At 40.8% G+C, this 21614-nt stretch overlaps 2 protein-coding genes across 2 annotated transcripts in view; one reads left to right on the top strand and one right to left on the bottom strand.

Annotated features, from left to right (window-relative positions):
* The window catches only part of sae1 (SUMO1 activating enzyme subunit 1), a 14585-nt gene extending 5417 nt beyond the window's left edge, over window positions 1-9168 (bottom strand). The window contains exons 1-6 of the mRNA XM_024277684.2: window positions 8632-9168; window positions 7908-8019; window positions 7571-7744; window positions 2932-3077; window positions 2534-2633; window positions 2340-2445 (exon numbers count right to left, since the gene is read on the bottom strand). Of these exons, the coding sequence (XP_024133452.1) occupies window positions 2340-2445; window positions 2534-2633; window positions 2932-3077; window positions 7571-7744; window positions 7908-8019; window positions 8632-8723 (730 nt within the window). The 5' untranslated portion in view covers window positions 8724-9168. The remainder of the gene's footprint in view (window positions 1-2339; window positions 2446-2533; window positions 2634-2931; window positions 3078-7570; window positions 7745-7907; window positions 8020-8631) is intronic.
* Window positions 9169-10162: 994 nt separating this feature from the next.
* On the top strand, window positions 10163-21614 carry zc3h4 (zinc finger CCCH-type containing 4; the record flags this gene model as incomplete). The annotated part of the gene is given in 14 exon segments (XM_024277606.2): window positions 10163-10512; window positions 15461-15755; window positions 15825-15932; window positions 16003-16204; window positions 16297-16448; window positions 17457-17547; window positions 17623-17756; window positions 17840-17950; window positions 19236-19347; window positions 19424-19533; window positions 19606-20066; window positions 20141-20394; window positions 20467-20691; window positions 21350-21614. Coding segments are annotated over 14 exon segments (2600 nt in total), but the record flags the coding sequence as incomplete, so codon positions are not given.

The following is a 21614-nucleotide window of genomic DNA, read 5'->3' on the forward strand; positions in this document are numbered from 1 at the left end:
ATTGCATATTGGTGCAAATCCGGTACAAAAAAAAAAGGCAAGAGTGTCAATCAGGAAGACACTGGGTCCCATTTTTAGAGTCTTTGGTGTGACTCGGCCGTGACTTGAACTCACGACCTTCCAGTCTCAGGGCGGACACTCTACCACAAGACCACTGAGCTGATATTGACAGTGATTACATCCACACTTCAGCTGTGCAGAGCTGCGTTTCTCCGCTGGAATTACGTTAATTGCTTCAACTTTTAAGAGTTTCCAAAACCAAAAGAAGGTAAAAATAGAGCTAAAGCGCTAAAACGACACTTTTGTTTTTGCTTCACTTGTCATGAGACGGACTTAAAGATCTCAAATTTATTCCAGATACACAATATTACCGTTTCTCTCAAACATTATTTACAAATGTGTGATAGTGAGCACTTCTGCTTTCTGAGATGATCCATCCCACCTCACAGGTGTGCCACATCAAGATGATGATTTCATTTATATTTTTGTTGTGTAGTTTCTGCAGAGCGGCAGGGATTCATTAGAAATTCACCTCCGAGATGTGGGCGGGACTGTTCCGGTAGCTCACAGATCCTCACACCCGAAAACCGCGCCTCACTGCCGCTACAAACACTTGTAGCGGCATTTTTCATGTTTGTAATTTCAGAATCAATCCCACCACTCCTCTGCTTTCCATGGAAACGACTGTGATCAGCAGCACTTGAACGCACCACGAGCCAGCAGAAGCAGGACGAGGGTAACTGGTGATGCTCATGTCCTCCACGCATTTCATTCATTTCTGTTCTTCAGAGGAAACATTTGTAAAGAGTTATGATGTTGTTGACTTTTTTTTTACTAATAGAAATGATGAAATGTGAGCAACTTGTGATGTTTTTTTGTCCTATTTAGTGGCTAAAACCCCCAAACAGAACAAATCAAGTAAAAGAAACGTCAGAAAATTGAGGAAAAATTACATTAAAAAAAAGATAAAAAACGATTTTAAAAATCCTGCATTTTGAAAGAAAAGTGACATTACTGAGTCAGATAATCAGGTTTCCGTCCATTTTATAGAAAGCTGGTTGGAATCTGAGCTTCCTGGTGGCGCTCTGCTCCTCGCCGCCTGTTGTCACGCAGCAGAGGTGTGCAGGCGGCTTCACGCCACGCTCAGTGCACATGACCGACCATGGACAGCCTGTCATGGAAACTCCAGTGTGGCGTCAGGATGGACCCACAACCAGAAAAACAAGTCCAACATGGAACAAAGAGCTCCACTAACGGGACTTCTTATGCTTTTAGTGCAGCAAAGGAACAAAAAATCGGTTCGTCTCTGTTAGATCCTTCAGAAACTAAACGTTTGAGCAATTCTTTAAAAATTCTTTAAATTTAATGAGGACAAAACTTGCATTCTTCTGGAACTTTTTTTTTTTTTTTGCATTTTCACAGTATAGAGTTTCAGTGATGTTGAGAAATCCATCCTACACTTTCTCAGTTTCAACCTTCTGTTTCACCTTTAAAAAAATCTATTGAAAACATAAGGAGCGTGCAAAAAGGCATGATGGGTAAAAAAAATACACAACAGCTGCTTTTTACAAACAAGATTAAAAACTTTAAACTTAATACTTCGGTCCTTCTAGGATTTACAATGAGAATAAAGAACATTTGTGGATTTTATCTTATATTTGTTCAACAGGAAAAACGTTTTTGACTCACCATCGAAAACTTTAGGAAAAATCAGTAAAGTATTCAAAAATCTAAAATAACAAACATGTAAACTAACTCTTTATTTACTATTAGAGCTCATATGAATAAAACCACCCTCATTATGAACTGTTTGATATAAAAAAGGAGATCCGACTTCCGGATTGAAGCTCACTTTGCAGCAGGAGGATCTTATTTGATACAGAGTGTATTTTAACTTGAAAGGATCTCATATTTGCTGCTGTCAAAAGTAAAGATGTTAAAGTTGTTATTTATAGAAAAATATCACACTTTTTAAAATTCAGTTACTGTAAATATTTGAAAGCTACATTTTCTAAATGAATGTCCACATAAAAAGATAAAGTAGGATTTGGGGGCTCCGCTGGGTTCTGGTCCGTCAGAAACTGGACCAAATGACTCCTTTGGTGTTAGAGGTTGCAGACCCCTGACCTACAGGAAACCATTAAACCTTTTGATTTAATTCCACCACATTGCGAAGCGGAGGACTTCTATTATTTTTTTCTCTCGTCGCTTTGTCCCGCCCTCGTAATTCCTGGCTAATGACTGAAGAGATCTTTAGTCACATGGTTTTGTTTACAAGAGTTAGTTCTAAACAAAAATCTGAACACAGACCAAACCTAAAGGGAATGACCTCCACGTACCTTGAAGCAGGAAGTAGTCCAGCGGGGTTTTCTTCAGAGCCGCTTTGGCCTTCTCGGTGGTCCAGTCCACCTCCAGAGCCTCCTTCAGAGGACAGAAACTGGCAGTCTGGAGGGACAGAGAGTTTCAGAAGAGGCTTCACTCAAAGATCTGTCAGGGGTTTTCATCAAAAACAGACTCAGCCTGGATGCTCTACCTTCTTGACCATAGTGGTCTCGTTGGGATCCACTTTGGCTTTCTTTGCTCCTGGACCATCGCTGGAATCTCCTGAAGGTTTCACCACTTTAGGTTTCTCCCTGAAGAAAAGGTTTTCACAGAAACACCCGAGTAAAAAACTAAACAATACCACATACTGACCAAACTTTTCAATCATCTCCACTGATTTTTATCTTTAACTTAAAAAAAACGTGCAAATTTTATTGCACAAAAATGCCTAAAAACTGTTGATTTTATGTAACATATATGGAAATATTCTCATTTTAGAATACTTAAGAATCTGCATTAGTGTTCTGAACCTCTAGAACATCAGCTTTTAAATCTGGAGAAGCAGCATAACGAACGTAAACGGCGTCTGCAAACAGCCCGCCCACTCACTCCACGTAGCTGTACTCCTGGCCCAGGTTGCAGAACATGTAACCGTAGTAACCGTACACATCGCCGCAGAAAACCTTGATCTTGTGCTGAGAACAGAGCTGGTCGACCCGAACCATCAGGTCTCTGGAGCAACCTGTCAGACACACCTGAGGGAAAAATAATGAGGGAGCTCGTTAGAGTCTGGCCTTCAAAATAAAGTGACAGGAAGCAGAAAAATGTTTTCTTTAAATCCGCCCACAAGCGCAGGAAAATATTTAAGACTTTTATTTAATCAATTCTTTTGACGACTAACGTTTGAATTATTTGGAACAGAAAAAAACTCTTAAAGTCACATTTTAGTTAACGGAAACATTTCAAATGAAATAAAAAAAGTAAAAATTTTCTAAATTTTTTTGACATATTTACTAATAACTTTATTTAATATGATAATCAGGTGGATGTTTGATGAAATGATTTAACAAAGTGTTAGTTTGAAAACGACATCAGTCAATAAAAAGACAAGAAGTCTGTGGTCATGTGACTCATTCCCATAGAAACAGAAGCAAAGATTTGATGGACATCTGTCAATAAAGAGACCACGCCCATATCTGTACGCATCATCAACTAAAACACAATGAAAAACGAAAAAATTCGTTGTTTTTAACATCTAGAACGGAGAATCAAGATGACAAAAGAAAATGTAACATTTCGAAATTAAAGTCATAAATTTATGACACTTGTACATTTATTACTTTTTTTTCCTCACAAATCTTTAAAATTAAAATCACAGGGGAAAAAAGTTACATTACAATATTAAAGTCATAAATTTACGAGAAAAAAATCATAAATGTACATTTTTTTATTGTAATGTAACTTTTTTCTCCTGTGGTATTAATTTTAAAGATTATCCAGTGGATTACCAACATAAAGTTGTAAGTTTACAAGGAAAAAAACTTGTAAATTAATAACTTCTTTCCTCGTAAACATTAGAGATTAGAACCACAGAAAATAAAAGAAATATTATGAGGTTAAAGTTACAAATTTACGAGATAAAACTCTAAATTTATTACTTTTTTTCTCGTGAATTGCCAAGACTATGACCACAAGGAAAAAGAAATATGACATTAAATTGTACATTTATGAGAAAAAAATGTAAATGTATAAATCATTTTCTTTGTAAATTTTCGAGATTGGGACCACAGGAAAAGAAGAAATATTACAAGGTTAAATTTATGCATTTACAAGATAACAACTTGTGAATTTATGACTTTTTTTCGTACATTTCAGAGATTGTGGCCACAGGACGAAAAATAAATATTTTCAGATTAAAGTTCAAAGTTTAAAAGATAAAACTACTTTTTTCTCGAAATATTTCAAGGGAAAAAAATAAATACTATGGGATTAAATTAAAGTGGTAAATTTTAGAGAAAAAAATAGTATTGGACTACTCTCGTAGTTTAACAGTTACGACTTTTGTCTCATAAATTTAAGACTTGTAATTTAAAAAAATAGTTTTTCTTGTTTGTAAATGGTCCTAATCCTCTGTTGTAAACATCTGATAAAACCAATATGGTTATAAAAAGGTAACGAAGCCCCCTAGTGGTGACTCGTTGAACTTATCTGGACCCAAATGTTTGGTATGTATGAAGAAAACAGCAACATAGGAAATGTGAAAAATGTTTTTTTGTTCATTTTAGGATCCGTGTGTATTTTTTTAAATAAAATATTTCCTTCTTAACAGAAACGGATAATTTTTTTGGTCATTTTGATCACTTTGTTGGGTAGAATTTAGGTTTAATGGCCTCAAAAACACATTTTCAAAAGCCAGAAAAACTAAGATCTCCATCATCATTCTAGTGTTTAGGTGGAGCTTATCTGGAGATTAAAGCTCTAACTGTCCACCACTTCGTTTGCCTGATATTTAGATCTCAGAGGAAATGCAAAACCTGTTTGGATCTTCAGCAGAAGAAAAAGCTGCAGCAGCGCTGCAGCTTTTTCTTCTGCTGAAGATCCAAACCGGTTTTGATGGATCTGATAGATCCGTCACGTCAGCGAGGAACAATAAAGACTCAAAGAGCAGCTGGTCTGCAGTCGACCAGAGTCTCTGCAGCCGATCCAAATGCCGTTACAGTTTATGACGACGGGCTGATAAGCTTCTGTGGCCGAGCGTACGGCAGCCAGACGGGGTCAATGTTTGTTGATCATTTGAATGTTTTACTGCCCTGCGATAAGGAGACGGAGGGTTACTGTTTCCATTCCTGCACAACATAACAGTTCAGAACGCCGCGTCCAAACCAAACCGAAGGCTCAGCAAGATGGAAAGAAACCAAAGAAACTACATTTACTCAATTTTTACCATCTATTTGATTTGACCAGTTTTGCTCATAACTTTAGTTTATCTAGAAATATCTATTTTTGTGAATTAAATGTAAATATTTAGCTGTAAACTAAATCTATACTCATTGAATCTTTAGATTTTTATTCATTAAAATGCCTCAATGATAAAGACTGAACTGCTTCAATGAAACATTTTTATTTTTATTTTAATCTTGATTTAAACATTAAATGTAAAGCATATTTCCTCACCGATGTGAGTGTTCTTAAAGTCTGTATGAAAATGATAAGCAAAGCTGATTGGCTGATTGACAGGTGGGCGGACCTAATCAAACTGGATGCGGGTGCTTCATGTTTTGGAAATTCTGTTGAGATGGGCGGAGTAAAGTCCACTGTGTATTGACTGTATATGTGCACCGGACTAAGTGACTCCTCCCCCTTAGTGTTCCAAACTTGTTCAGTGTGAACACAATGGGTTAAGAACATTTAGCAAGTTCTTGTTCGGAGGATCCATAGCTGTGAATTTCTAGTTGACATCTTAAAACAGGAACCTCATTAGCAAATAAAATAATAAAAGACAGGATTAGTCCACCCCTGAGGGTGCAGTGTGAATTTAAATTTAGGAAAGTTGATGTGGGACAAACACATCGACTGTGAAGACGCTCCACGACGGTTTCTGGAGGCCAAACCGACGTTTCAAACAGCAGAACGACGGCGTGAAGCAGCTGAAGCTCTGATGTGTCTGAACGGGACGAGGAGGCAAAAACGGACCGTTTGCAGTCATTAGGACTCACGCATCCGACTGCAGCAGAACTCCAACGGCTCCCCTTTCATCCGCCTCTGTGCTCCTGCTGAGCCGTGCACAGGCACGTGCACGGCAGCGAGGAGAGCTCCACAGACAGATAGACAGACCCCCCTCTGTTTCCCACCTTTCATCTTCAGCTCTGAAGCTGCGTTCCCACCTCCACTCCCATCCTCCCTCTCCAGCAGCACTCTCCCTCCTCCTGACCCCCACTTATCTCCCACTCGGGGAGCCGGACCGTCAGCAGCTCAGACACAAAGACACAAAGCGCCGTTTTCTGTTGTCAAAGTGTTTAAACGCCAGCGGCTGTAAAAACTGAAGCCGGTCTGTCGTCTTCAAAGGTTCTGTTTGCAGGACCAGCAGGTCTGCAGCTGAAACAAAGAGCGGCCTTTGTTCAGGAATCCTGCGGTAACACGCCGCGCTGCAGCTCAAACGCTCGTCCTTCCACCCATCATCAGACCAAAACCAGAAATTGGAAAAGTTTCAAAATGAAACCAATCTCCTTTATTTTCCTCAGTCATCCGCCTCGTTCAAGCTTCTGTCCCGCGCTCTCTCACAGTAAATGTGAGAGAAATTTTCCTTTGAAGTTTCTCACTGATGCACTGATGCAGCTGCAAAACTCACACAAATTTGTTACCCTTATTTACCAAATAAGTTGCATAATAAATAGAAAATAGAGTTAAGACATTGAAACAGTTAAAAATAATTACTTTAAAAAAAAAATCTCATTCAACGAATCCCCCATTTTCAGAGTGATGGTTGCTGGAAATGTACCTTCAGTCATCTAGGTAGATAATGCACCAAAAAACAGACATTTGCACCTAGAATAGTCATTTTTTAATCATGTACCCCATTAATACTTTATAGAGTTTATCTCTGATTAGCTTAAAGTTATCTTCATAAAAAGTGTTTTTCTTTCAAAAATAGGAACATTTCTAAGTAACCGCAAACTTTTGAACAGTAGTGTTAATCAAATGTTAAATAAATCTTCAAAATGTTTACTATAAAAACAGTTCACATCTTTTCAAGCAATAAATCAAACTTTACTTGAGTTAATCTAATGTGACATTTATGTTCATTTGTCTTAATTTATTTACTTTTTTAATCAATGCATTTAATTATTTCTGTAATTAATTTGATACGTTTTTGTAATTTTGTTATATTGTGTACAAATCAATGATTGGAATAAACCAATAAATCAAATTAAGAAAATACATTTTAAAAAATGGAAATCTAAAGAGGGAATTTTAAAAACATTTTTTTAAATTTAATCAGACTGATAATCAAAATATAAATAAAAAAATGAAAACACTAAACATATTTGATTTAACTTATTTATGCATCCGCTGCCTATGGGTTTTAGGCACCATCTAGTGGTCAAATCTGGCATTACAATTTATCTTCAAAACTGAATTCTTACTTTTTTTAAGTAGAGAGTAAATCTTAAATGTTGATGTAAACTCACTGGATGGTTCCTCAACATTTCTCCTTCCAGAAAAACTGTCATCAACTTTTTCCACTCACAGCATCAAAGTCCAGAAAGAAGTCGTCCGGTTTGTCCTCGACCCGCCCCGGGTCGGCGTGCACCTCCACCATGGGGTTGAGGTTCTGGGCTCGCTCCAGCGAGGCCTGGGCTCGGTTCTGACCCCGAGCAGACACCGGAACCAAAAACTGAGCTCGACATGACTCCTCTGTCACCTTAAAGAAACAGAAAATGAATTCATCTGGGATGAAAACCAAACCCATAAAATAAAATTATTGATTTTACTGTAACATTTAATACCAGGGACATATTTAGTGGAAAAGCAGCTAAACGAAAGCTCCTCATTCACCTCCCAGCTTCAGGTGTGTTTGTGTTTACCTGTTCATGATCCAGCAGAGTGAGACCTTTAACTCCAGCCAGGATCAGGTTCTTGGCCACCTCGGCGCCGAGACCACCCAGACCTGCCAGGAGAACACGGGACCCTCGCAACCTGCAGGCGCCACAAACAAGACACTACTGAAAGGAGGCGTGAGGAGTTTCAGAGGAAAAGAGGTCACAAACCAGTGTGAGGTGAAACTTGAGGAAGATTTTTTTTTTAATGAGCCGCTCAGTAACTTTGCAAAAACTATCAGAGGATCAGAAGAACAAAGGGAGAGAAAAAAGTTCTTCATCTGGATACACCTTTGACGAATCAAAGAATGCAACATTGCTATTTTAGTTCAGAGCAGGAACAGAACTTCAGGACTTCCATTGGAAAACATGGGTCGAAATAAATACAATTGAGAAAATGATTAGAAGTTTTTAAGAAGAGATTGAGTTTGTCATCGTGGAGGTAAAGAAGCGGATCTGCAGGGAGTTCAGAGAAAATCATCCTTTTTTCTCTTCATGAATTTAACGTTTTTTGAATGAATTTTAACAAATAATCACCATTTAAACTTCAATAATATCTTAACACATTTTGAAAGGTCGTTTCTACTGTCTGCACTCTTTTCATTTTGGTTTCTTAGGACGTTTAGGCTCCTTTTGCACTGAAACTCCTGCGCTCGTTTGTGCAGGGAAATGCAGCAGCCGTTAGCATCCGGAGCTAGCTAAGCTAACCGACCTCTTCTGGGCATCCAGCCCCCACAGGCGGATCTGCCGGTCATACTGCGCCGCTTCTTCCTCACTGATAATCGGGTCCTCCTTTTCGATCATGTCGATGGGTTTGTTTCGAAGGAGAAGCTTCACTTTTGGAGATTATTGGCTTTTTTTCTGAAGCAGCGAAGCAGCTCGATTCAAACGCGCCGACAGTCCCGCTGAGTGGTCGCCTGTTTATGACGTCATTTAAGCAAACAATGGGTTACTTTCTAAATAAAATCCTTTGTGCTTGGTTTATTTTTTATTTTTTTAAACTCTTTTTTCACATTTTTCATTTTATATATTATCACAATGTTTATTATTTTTAATTTTATAACCTTTGTTGAAATAATGTCTTTTAAAAATTTGAATTGCTTGATTTCCGAAACAAAAAAGGTTTTATATTATATATTTTTTACTGATAAATCTGTTCAACTAAACTGATCCGAGCTCCTTTGATGTCTCTATTCATTTAAACGGATTTTTCTTTCGCTCTTTCTCTCTTTGTGTGCCTTTCAGAACAGACCGTGGGTTATTTCTCCCTCAGTGTTGGCTTTAAGGAAACCTCTATTAAAAAGGATGTTTGTATTCTTGTCTCTGCCGTGCTAACTGTGATACAGAGGTGAACTAATTAGTTGCATCTTCACATAAAACTATTTAACTCTATTTCACGGATCAAAACATGTGTTAAAAAAAACTACTTTAAATATTATCTTTTCTTATGTTTCTTAGTTTTAGCACACTCCAAAACATATTAATGATATTGAAAAAAAACATAATTTAGCTTAAATATTTACATTTAAAAAATATCATTTTTGAATGATAATTTTTGCCCAAAAGGCTCTAATTTTTTTGATAATTTCATGTAAACGTTTAAAGTTTGCATTTGGCTCTTAGTTTTAATGCTAAAAATGCTCATCTGCACATTTTAAATCATACCAACCATGTTGATTGTATTTAACAAAATGCTGATTGTTAGTTAGCAACAAAATGTGGTTAAAGGTAAGAAGAAATGGTTCTGGTTCTGTGTTCCTTTAATTAAATGGAAGGGCTGAAATTTCTTCTCAAAGCAGATTTCAATGTTAACAACTTACCAGTATTCTGTTACTCTCTGGAACAATAGATTTATTTTACATGGAGACAAATAACTTTTTCTTAGTGAATGGCAGTAATTATTTTTTTTATTTCTTTCAAAATGTCCTGTATTATCATGAAAAAACGCCACAAGAACATATTAAAACACAGTTTTCAACAGACTGGGTCAATTCCTTATGTGCTCCTTAGCATTTAAAACCACCCCCAGTCTGGCTGTATTATTTTTACTTAATATAATCATTTTCAATTTTTACTTTGTGATAACATTATGTCTTTAAATGTGCTTTGTTAAAAACGTGTTCTCTTTTTTAGTCCTCCGCGAAATTAGCTTTCATTTGAGCCTGCAAGACATTTCTCCGGGCCAAGCGAACAGCATGGCCTCGTCTTTCGGCAATTTTCGTGACTTGCCAGCGTCACGATCTTCGGATCGGAAGGTTCCGCCCCTTATTTCTTTGGAGAAGACGGCCGGCCATTTTAAGATTATCAGTCGTCATTTCACGTCGCTACAGTAGGACGGAGAACGTCAGGATTCAATTTCAGCATATTCCTCTTACAACTGTTGTGGAGAGTTGCCTACTATGAACTGAGTCTCTTCCTACAACAAAACAAGTAGATCCTAGTGAAGTGACGCATAAGCCAGTAGATTCTCGTGTCGAGTTGTAATTTTTTGCACCTCAATGTAGCTAGAGGAAATGGCTGTGGAAAGCATGACTGTCCATCCAAACTCCCCAACTACCTACCACGAACACAACAGTCTCCTGACTGACGAAAGGTCGAGTAATTCTACAATCATATTTAAATGAAATTATTTATTTGTCCTGTGCTTTTACACAAAAGCCCGGGGGTTCTTTTTTTATTTTTTGTTTTGAATTTTTGTCAAAGGGATTAAACTGGAAAACGAGCACAGAGGTAAAGACAACGGCCATGTTGGTGCGACAACTGGGAGGCCAAAAGAACAAGGAATAACGCTCATTCCCCGCATTTTATTTACATTTTCACGATCGTCGATCAAACGACCGAAGCGACTTTTTTAAGGAAAAAAAGACTGAAGATTTGACCAAAATTACGGGCTTTCTTCACATTTCCACCACGACAAAGAATCGGATTTTTAATCGAAAAAATGCTAACTAACGTTAGCTCAATTTACGAGTTATATTTTTAGCGACGTTAATGTTTTAAAAACTAAATTTGAAACGTCGTTGTCATTTTAAAGACAGCGGGCTAATATTAGCTTGACGGCTATGGCTAGCAAGCTAACCTAGCTAAAAGAGCTACAGAACAAAAGCTAAGCTAGTGGCGAATTACGTCGATTTGAAATTTTAAATGTTCGACGCATTACCGAGTTATTACGGCGATTTTACATTTTTAAGCATTTTTTTATTATTCTAATTATCGATTTTATTGAAGCTAATGTGCAATAAAATGACTTCCTCTGTTGAAAGAAGAAGCTAGCCGTCGTAACTACGCATTTTTAAAATGCTTTAACATGAAATGTCGCTCCAGGCGAGAAGTAGCTCGTTAAAACCGTAAGTTATAATTTTTTTATGTTATTTGTCTAATATGTTTACTGTTCATTTTAATCTGTTATGTATTTTAGATTAACGACCACCTCTTATTCACAGTTCAAACTGGGTCAAGTAAAAGTCCCAAACGTCTGCAAAGCATCCCTAAAGTGTTTTAAGCCAAACACCAAAAAAAAAAAGTTTTCAACAAGTGGTAAAAATATACCCCACGTTCAAAAGCCCCCATCCCCCCCACTAATGCCCCTTAAAGGTTAGGGATATATTTTTTTTCTGAGGGTTTGAGTCCAAAATGGGAAGAAATCGTGTCACAGTGAGTATTCCCCATTTTCATCATGGCCCTCTGCTTTCAGAGTTCCAGGCGCTGTGGACTCAGGTGATTGTGTGCATGGTGAAGGCCTGGCAAGACCCTAGAGGTCACTTGTTGTCTTTTGTTGTGTAGGGGGTCTTCTCAGCTTGTGTGGAGTCAGAGAGTTTGTGTTTTCAAAGGTTCCTAAATGTCTTTGTTTGCCCCCAGACTGTTGGCAGCAGGTGATGTGTGTTTAGCATTTGCCTCCCTCCTCCCCATTCACTTCAATCTGTAATGCAGCCAAATCCCCATGCTGTCATAGAAAGCCCCCCCCCCCTGCAGTGACAGGGCTGTGTGTCGGGATGAAGGAACAGGACGCTCCTCAGGTTCTGCTGGATGGTCCGGTCTCCTGACCTTCTGCTTTGAGGACTCAAAGTTTTACACGTCTGATTTGTGGGTTTTTAGTGGTTTCTGCAGGTGAAGTGTGTGAAATGGGTCAGAGTTGCTGCTTCTGGTGTCAGTGTGAGGTGTGCGGCGTTCACACAGTGTTTGGTTCCATCTGAGAACAGGGACAGAACCTGTCTTTCAGTGGATTTTATTGAATCATATTGAGCTTTTTCTCGTTTCAGTCTGCATTAGGAGATGGCCTTTTTACCAGTCAAAAATATTAAGGATTTATTACTGTCTCATACAGGCGAGGGAAAAGCGTTTATCAATGATTTTGCAAGTTACAAATCTGTGATAGAAACAAACTGTGAGAGACATAAATGTAAATACAAAATCCAAGAAATCACATGGTTTGGTTTTTAAAGACCCACTTCAATGAAAATGGTGTTTTTGATATTTTCTTGATGCATTTTCTGCTGATGGAAGACATATATGAAAACTATTAAGTTAAAATTGATTTTCTGAGTATTTATTTTCTCAATTAGAAGTGACAAAATGCTGTTTGAAAAAAGCTTATTTGTGATGTAGAAAATACAGTGGGCCGGCCATAATCTCTCTGCTCTGCTCCATTCTGATGCATCCCCTTGTAGACAAATAGATCAATGTTTGTCTTTGTTTTCCTCGTCTGAACTTGCTCAAGATTTCATGACCGGTTAGCTCCGTTATTGCTCAGCGTTTTTGTTTCACCACTAATGTTAAGTTGGGGTTGAGAGGGGCTGTAAGATACTGGGAGAATGTTTAACAAGATGCATGACGAGAAGGGGAACACTTTTAAAATAGATCAAAAGATAGTCGTAGTGAAACTTTAAAAAATGTATTTGTTAAATGGTGCTGAAAATAAGTAATTAGTCCATCACAAAAGTTCACCTCAATGCTTATAATGTAACCCTGGTTGGTCAAAGATTTCTTTTAGATCTTCATCAGGTTTAGCTGCTACTTTGGTCCAGTCTCTCATGCAGATCTCCTCTAGAGCTGTGATGTTTTGGGGTGACACAAACTTTTAAACAGACTCCGTATTGGACTGAGGTCCAGGATCTAGCTAGAGCACTCCAGATCCTTAAAATGCTCTTGACATGGATGCACCTTTGTTGCCATGGCGATCTGTTTGGGATCATTGTCCTGTTGGAAGATCCAGCCACTTTTCATCCTCAATCCTCTCACTGTTTTGATCCCAAAACTCTCCCTATTCATCTTTCCCTTAAGGTAGATCAGTCATTATGTCACCTTTGGAGTAAAGCAGCCCCATAGTATGTTGTTTCCACCCCCATGCTTCACAGTGGGTGTCAGCATTCTTCCTACTCCAAACACACAGTGGCGTTGATATCAACGAATTCCATGTTGGTTCCATCTGACCACATGACCGTCTCCCAGTCCTCGTCTGGATCATCCAGCTGGTCTCTGGAGAACTGTAGATGGGTCTGGACATGTACTGGCTTAAGGATGACAGGGTGTGTCACTATGGTAACCGTTGTTACTGTGGTCCCAGCTTTCTTCAGGTCACAGACCAGTCGATTCTATGTAGTTCTGAGCTCTTTCCTCGTTGTTTTCTTGATCGTTTGTTCTACCAGATGAGATCTTTCATGGAACTCCAAGTAGAGGGAGATTGTCAGTGATCTTGTTTATCATCCAGTTTCTAATAATTGATCCAACAGTTGATCTATTCTCTCCAAGCTGCTTGTTTATTGTAGATTCACTGTCTGGTTCAGATCTATAACCTTGTCCTGGGTGTCCTTTGACAGCTCTTTGGTCATGGTGGAGTGGTTGCAGACAGACTGTTTAAGGGTGTGGACAGGTTTCTTTTATACTGATAACCAGATCAAACAGGTGATACTAACACAGGTTACCAGTGGAAGATAGATGAGCTTCTTACAATCTAGCTTTTTGCAGGAGATAAACTTTATTTTCTGCTCCATTATACAAATAAATCCTGGATTTGTTGTTTACATTTTGTCACTCAAGTTGAAGTTATATTGATGTTGACTATTACAGACTTCTGTCATCTTTTTGAGGTGTATAAGTTGTTGAGTTCATGCAGATCTGAAATATTCTGTGCATTAAGTCTTCAGTTTAAACTGGTTTCTCTTGTGAGTTTTGCTTCATTCTGAACATCTCTGCAGGTTTTTCTGTTGACATTTTGATGTTCAAATACTAAAAGTCCTGTCAGACAGCCTTAGACTCCCAAAACTGCAGACAAAACATTTTTATTCTCAGTGTGAGCTTTTAAAATAGATATTTTAATAGTCGTATATCCAGCAGAATTCTTTACTTTCAGAAGAGAAAGCCTTTAGCGATGTAAAACATACAAATCTGCTGTAAACATGTTATTTTCATTTTTATTAGCTTTTTAATGCATCATTATTTGTCAACAACATATTCACAAACTTACTTTATTTACTAAATATGTTATTTTATGTTTACAGCATAAATTCTGTTTCCAAACAACCTAAACCTAAGCAACGAAACTTTTAAATATTTCTGATGTTTTTCATTTAATGAAAACATTTTATGTATTGACTTAATTTTGACCAGAATCCTCAGAGTGAAGAGAATTAGTCGTGTGGCTCTAAACAGTAATTTGCTCATTGATTATAGAGCTTAAAGGTGATTTTCCAATCACAAGGATCAGTTTCCAAACTGAAATAAAAGTTTGAAGTTTTTAATTCATATGAAAACATTAAAAAGTAGGATGATTGAACCAGAACTGGAGCTACACACCCGACGTTTAAACAGATGAACAGATGTTTATCTCAGTTTGACAGCAAACGGCTCCTGCCGCTAACGTCCAGATTTCTGTCATTTTGTCCACATTTCATGTTGATCAAAACAAATCTGCTGAGAATTCTGAGCCTTAACCCAACATAAAGTCAGATCTTTTCTTACTACAATATTATGAACCAGTGGCGGCGTCTGTATCCTGAGAAAATGGCGACAGAATCGACTTCATTTGGTTGGAGCCAGAAGTAAACAATTTTCTACGGGTGACGTCACACTCATTCAGTCCCGTTCTCATATACAGTCAACAGGTTCAACTTGGAACCAGGTCTTGGAAGAGGTCCCCATAGCTCTCATCTTAATCCCTGCTGGGTTTTACTGGTTTTGTTCCAGCAGCTGTTTGGCTCGTTTTTCCTGTCAGTTTACTGGAGCTGAAAGTTTCAGAATCCTCTTGGTTTTAGATTCACTTTCATGTTTCCATCTTTGAAATAAGATTTCTTCATCATTAGTGGATACAAAATGTTTGTAACAGTTTGAAAATGATTAGAAAGATGAAAAACAAACAGAAAATCTGTTTATTTGGCTAAATAAAACACATTACTTTAAAAGCATTTCTTTTTAATTCCACCAGTACATTTTTTAAATCAAATTTACTCTTCTGGTGAATTTGACCAAACTCCTCCCCATTTTCTGCTTTGATTTCCTTTTGTTCTGAAAGTTCTGAAATAAACAAATGTGTTTTTCACCAACAGACCAGAAGATGGAGAGCTGGAGGAGGGGGAGCTGGAGGATGACGGGGGAGACGCTGAGGAGGAGGTAGGAGGAGGTGCGTCTACGGCAGCTGGAGATGGCGGCGAGGACGGAGGAGGAGCCGCTGAGGCGGGAGGCGAGGGGACGGCGGAGCGGACGCGGCGGAGCAAAGAAAGACACCCCAGCAGCGGCTCGGACGACGAGCGGTCGCACCGCCGTAAGAGGAAGCGGAAGAAGGAAAGAGAGCGGGAACGGGAGAAGAGGAGGGCCAAGAAGAAACGCAAATCCAAACACAAAGTAGGAACTCCTCCTTCTTTGGAGGTCCTGGAGCTTTCTCAGAACTTTAACGTTTGCCTCTTTCCTCAGCGTCACGCATCATCAGACGATGACCACTCGGACTTCAGCGACGAATCAGATTACAGTCCTGCCGAGAAGAGGAAGTATCGAGAGTACAGCCCGCCATACCCGCCCCCCGTGAGTCCATGCCTGTTCTCCTCATTTACAGCCTCTGAGTTCTTTGAATGTTAAGAACTTTGATCTTCAGTCTCATGGAGGATACAGCGGCTCCAAGAAAGGCGGCTACGGGAAGATGGAGAAACAGAGCTACGGCGGCTATGATGACTACGAGGACGACAACTACGAGGGAGAAGAAGACGAAGACATGGGCGAGGAAGACTACGACGACTTCACCAAAGAGCTGAACCAGTACCGCAAGGCCAAGGAAGGCGGCGGACGCGGCAGTCGAGGTTTGTCTGCAGGTTCTCTGGAGTTTGATGCAGGAAACTACGTGCGCCGCCATCAGGGAGTGTCTGAACCCGACCACGTCTGTCTCCTGCAGGAGGGAGGGGCCGAATGAGGAGTCTGAGGGGCCGCGGAGCGTTGAGGGGAGGGAGGAGGGGCCGGGGAGGAGGCCGAGGACGAGGAGGCCGGATGGGAGGAGGGAAGATGGGCGGAGACGATGATGGAGACGGTTACCGAGACGACATGGAGGTGAGACAGTTTGGTTCAAAACATTTATTAAATAAACAAAAAAGACAAAAGGAAGTTAACTCTGATCATTGACTGTATCTGAGACCTGGAAACCAGTGAAGAACAAATGGTTTATTTCTGGCTCCAACCACATGAAGTCAATTCAGTGGCCATCTTTTCCTGATACGGACGCCGCCATGTTGGAGCATGACGACGTCAGTGAGCAGCTGTTAGTCTGAGCTGGTGTGAGTCAGCGTTTCTATGGCAACCACTCTCACCAATCAGGAGTGAGCTTGTTGGAAGGCCACACCCCTACCACTTGAAGCTGGTCTACACCAACTCTGTCAATCAACGTTGGGCGTGAGACCACATGCTTTTATTGAGGCACCTGATTGGTCAGTTTATAACTTCAATAACTTGAAACAATATTATGAAAAAAGTAAGGATTAGTGAGAACATGTTAAAAAAGGTTTCAGAGCAAGAATGGTTATTATGACCAATAAAATGACTGAGTAACAACTGTTTGTCTCTTAATCGATAGAAGTTTACGGGATTTTAGCTTCTTGGAGCCACTTCCTGTTTGGAATGTGAGGTGGTGTGGTAACTCAGTCCAGCTCTCATAAACAGTCAATGGTTCCGAAAATGAGAAAACACCTTCACAGCCTGATTCCAACAGTGTTTGAGTCAAAGCTCAGTGACCTTGTGGCGTTGTGAATTCAAATCCAGTAATATAATTGAATGGCATAAATTAATCATTTTTTCATTTCTTTATTTTTTGGGTTTGTTTTTATGCGTTTTATATTTAAGCAAAGGTATTAACTGTTTGTTTTCCATATTTACATCCCATATTTACTCCTTTATCTGATGCTTCTTTTGTGAAGTCTTTATAGTCGACGTTTGGCTCCTGAAAGACTTTCTTCTTATCAGGAAAATAAATTATTCGATCTGGTTCGATTCCCGTGGAAAGATCTGCTCATGTTTGTTTGCAATCCAGTAGAAAGTTTGTGATTTTTTTTTCTGCTCCTGCAGTACGGAGACGACGACTACGACAACATGGGAGACGACGATTACGACGACTACTGCAAAGACATCGGTCACTACAAGAAGCCCAGAGGCAGAGGTTGGTGTCTTGTTCTGGCGCTTCCTAGTGATCTCTGCGTCCTGCTTCCACGCTGACCGCTGGTCTGCTCTCCAGGTGGGAAAGGCCCTCGTGGGCGGGGCCGAGGTAAAGGAGGGCGGGGTCTGATCCGAGGAGGAAAAGGTCGCAACAGAGGCAGAGGGAGGGGAGATATGGGCCACGACGACGACAACGGAGACATGGACAACGGGGTGAGTCCTCTGGAGGATCTGATCGTCTGCAGACGCACGCCGCCGCCGGTCAGGCAGTCACCGCCCCCTTTGCTTTTGTTCAGAACGACGGAGGTGACGGGCCAGGAGGTGGGAGGAGGAATCAGAATGACAAACATCAGGACAAGAAAGGAAAAGCCATCTGCAAGTACTACATCGAGGGCAGATGCACCTGGGTGAGAGGACTCACATCTGATCTGTGTGTTTGTGTAGCTCCAGCTACAACGAGAACATTCTTTATTTTTAGCTTTACAAATTTTAAAGATGTTAGTTTGTCTTTTATTCTGTATCAAGTTCTTCATAAATCATCTTTTATCTATGAGCTTTATTTACATTTTTCTGACAGTGCACTGCAAACAGAATAATAAAATTTATAAGAAAAACACTTAAAAAAATAACCAAAATATGAGGCACAACTTAAATGAAACTAATAGAAAAGCTGAAGCGCTCCTTTGATAAATTTTTTTTTCAGTGTTTTAAAAGAAGATGACCTTTATTTTGAAGAGACAGGTCAGTTTTTCCATGGCATAGATTTCTTTCACAACTTCTGACTTAAGAGGAGTCGTAGTTTATGGAAATCCTTATAATTGCTTTTCTTTAAGGAATTTTTTTTTTTTTATAAAGAATGGACCTCTGATCCAATCACGTCTCAAGTTTACTTTACACTCAAACGTCACAAGATTGGATGTTTCTGCTTCAAAGATTCAAAGATCAGCAGGAAAAAGAAATACAACCACAGACAAGAAGCTTCTGATTAGAAGTGTTGAAGTGTTGAAACCAAAATAAAAGTATTTAAAGAAGAAATTCTTTAAATTTTAAAAGCAACGAAGACGCAGTGAAGCCTCTGCAGACGCCGTCACTGTTCTAAAAAGCTCATCTTTGTTTTTCTCTTTACAAAGATTTGTGTTCAAACTGACAGAAAGAAATCACATTTCACTTGTTTCATGTTCAAATATCAAATCAAAGAAGCAGAAATTGGATTTAAGATCAGATAATCTTACTTGGTCACTCTGGTTACAAAGTGACAAAAATGTTTTTGTAAAAGAAAAAAGCTTGAAATCTAAACTGGGAGGCGAAGAAAATCTTTGTCTTTCTCTGTATTTATCAGGTTGTTTTGCCTTTTTAAAGCACTTTTAGATGGAAAAGCTTTGATAACAAGACATTAAAATAAAAACTACAAGAAGAAAATAAGCTTAAATATTTGGCAAAATTTGGTATTAAACCATAAAGCTTGTTTACAACCAACAAACCATAAAAACATTCACACAATAACAGAAAATCTGTCAAAATGTCCATAAAAGTTCTTTATTCTTGTCAAAATAAAAGCATTTGGTTTATTATTGTGATCTGTGAATGTGGGGGGTTGCTGGTTCCATAAAAAAAGAACCAAGTCAGATCTTTGTTGCAGAAGTTCTGCTCGGTAAGGAGCTGAAAGATGAGTTTTTCCATTTCCACCACCAGGGGGACCACTGCAACTTCAGCCACGACGTGGAGCTGCCCAAGAAGAAGGAGCTGTGCAAGTTCTACATCACGGGCTTCTGCGCCCGGGCCGACCACTGTCCCTACATGCACGATATCCTTTCTGTGAGCGGAGCCACAGTTTCCTGCCGGACGCTGCAAACGTTCAGGTTCCTTAACGTTCTCCTCACGCGAGTTCCCCTGTAAGCTGTTCCACACCACCGGCAACTGTGTGAACGGAGACGAGTGCATGTTCTCCCACGAGGCGCTCAACGACGACACCCAGGAGCTGCTGGACAAGGTGAGCCCCCTGAAGCGGGGTGGCGGGGGGGAGGGGTGGCTGCAGCGTCGGTTTCTAACCGTGTTCTTGCAGATGCTGGCGGAGGACGCCGAGGCCGGAGCCGAAGACGAGAAGGAGGTGGAGGAGCTGAAGAAGCAGGGCATCAACCCCCTCCCTAAGCCCCCCCCTGGAGTCGGCCTCCTCCCGACGCCTCCTCGACCCATTCCCATGGACACCGGCCCCGGGATGGGGGACTACGTGGGGCCCGGCGACTTTGGCTGTCATCCTGGACCTAACCAGGTTCCCATGGTGACCAAAGGTCCCCCGATCTCTGTGCCCCCTCCCATCCCAAACCCCAGTGCCGGGCCGCCCATTCCATGTCCCGATGGCGGCCCATTCCAGGGGGGGCCGCCCCCAAACCCTGCTGGGCCCCCTCCCCACATGGGTCCCCCTCCCCCGGGTGGGGGGGAGAGCTGCGGGGGGAAGAAGATTCCTTCGCTGTTCGACATCAAAGTCCAGCCGACGGGTCAGCTGGCCCAGAAACTCGCCGTCAGGTACCAGACCCGGAAGAGCCCGAATGTTTTAACCGAGGTGTAAGAAGGAAATCATAACCCCCCCTTTGTTTCAGAAGCCAGTCTCCCAGTGGCGCTCAGGCCCCAACCGCACCAGCTGGACCCCAGGGGGCTCCTGGTGCCGCCCCCAACCGCTTCCCTGCTCCTGCAGGCATGATGTCTCCTGACGTACAGAACCAAGGCCCCCCCAGCATGGGGCCAGGTCCTCCACGCGGGGGCGCGGCGCCTCCGGGCCCCCACCAGGGAGGGGGGAACTTCTACAACAACTTCTACAACGAGGGCATGAAGATGGAAGGAGCGGGGCAAGAAGGTGAGGAGGGGAGTCTGAGCAGAAATGATGGCTGAAGCAGCAGCGACCTCTGACCTTTCACCTCCTCAACAGGAGAAAACTTCCAGAGTTTTACCGACGACGCGGGAACGTGCGGGCCCAGCGGCCAAGACGCCTCCGCCAACGGCGCCTCGGCCGGCCCGGGAGGCATCTCCGTGCCGGACTTCCTGCCTCCCACGCAGCGCGTCCTGTTCATGAGGATCCAGCAGAAGCAGCAGGAGGAGGAGCGGGCCCGCAGGATGGCGGAGGGCGGGGCCGAGAGGAGCAAAGACCTGGAAGGTACTGGGAAAAAAACGGGTCGACAAGACGATCCATCAAACTAAAAACCCATAGATTTTTAATGACAAGATGCCGAATATGTTTTATATTTTTGAAAATGTGTTTTCCTTTTCTTTAAAAAGTTTAGAAACCTGAAGGAAAAAGAACACAAGTGTAGCTAAATACATTTTGCTTTTTGAAAAATGAAACAATTATGAAGCTAAAAGCCCAAAAAAATTTATTTTGAAAAAATAAATAAATAAATAATGTTAAATAACTGTCAAAATAATGGACAAATGTCGTCATCCAATCAGTGATGTTTAATCTTAGTTTCCTGTGTTAACACTTCATTTTGATTTTTGAATTTTACTTTGTGTTTTGAAACATTTTCCTTTCCTTTTTTTGGTTTTTGGAATTATTAAAAACAAAAGTAAAAGGGTGTAGAAAGGATGCTTAAAATTGGAAATTTCAATCAATGTGAAAAAATCAGATATTTTATTTTTTGGTTGTTTTGCCCAACCCTCAATTTACAAAACATTCTAGTGAAAATGTGGGAGTGACAGAAACCCCACTGGACTGGATTCTTACATCTCCACTCCAGGACTTTGATCTAAAACCAAACTTTGTTCTGTTTTCTGCGACTTTAACTTTGATTTTATGGATTTGATTTTCTCTGCAGGCGATTCGGGGAACTGGTACTCCAGCGAGGATGAGGACGGCGGCGGCAGCGTCACCTCCATCCTGAAGACTCTGCGTCAGCAGACCCAAGCGCCTCAGAAACCCGAAGTCGCTCCGAGCGACCCGCGTTTCCAGAAGGCTCCGCCTCCCAACCCCCCGTCCCGCCCCGCAGACCCCCGCTTAGCTCGAGACCCGCGGCTGGCGCGCGCCGTGGATGCATCGCCGCTACCCTCCCTGTCCACCTCCGGCCCGCCCGCCGACCCCCG

Source organism: Oryzias melastigma, linkage group LG13, assembly GCF_002922805.2.
Source record: "Oryzias melastigma strain HK-1 linkage group LG13, ASM292280v2, whole genome shotgun sequence".
Classification (NCBI taxonomy): Eukaryota; Metazoa; Chordata; class Actinopteri; order Beloniformes; family Adrianichthyidae; genus Oryzias; species Oryzias melastigma.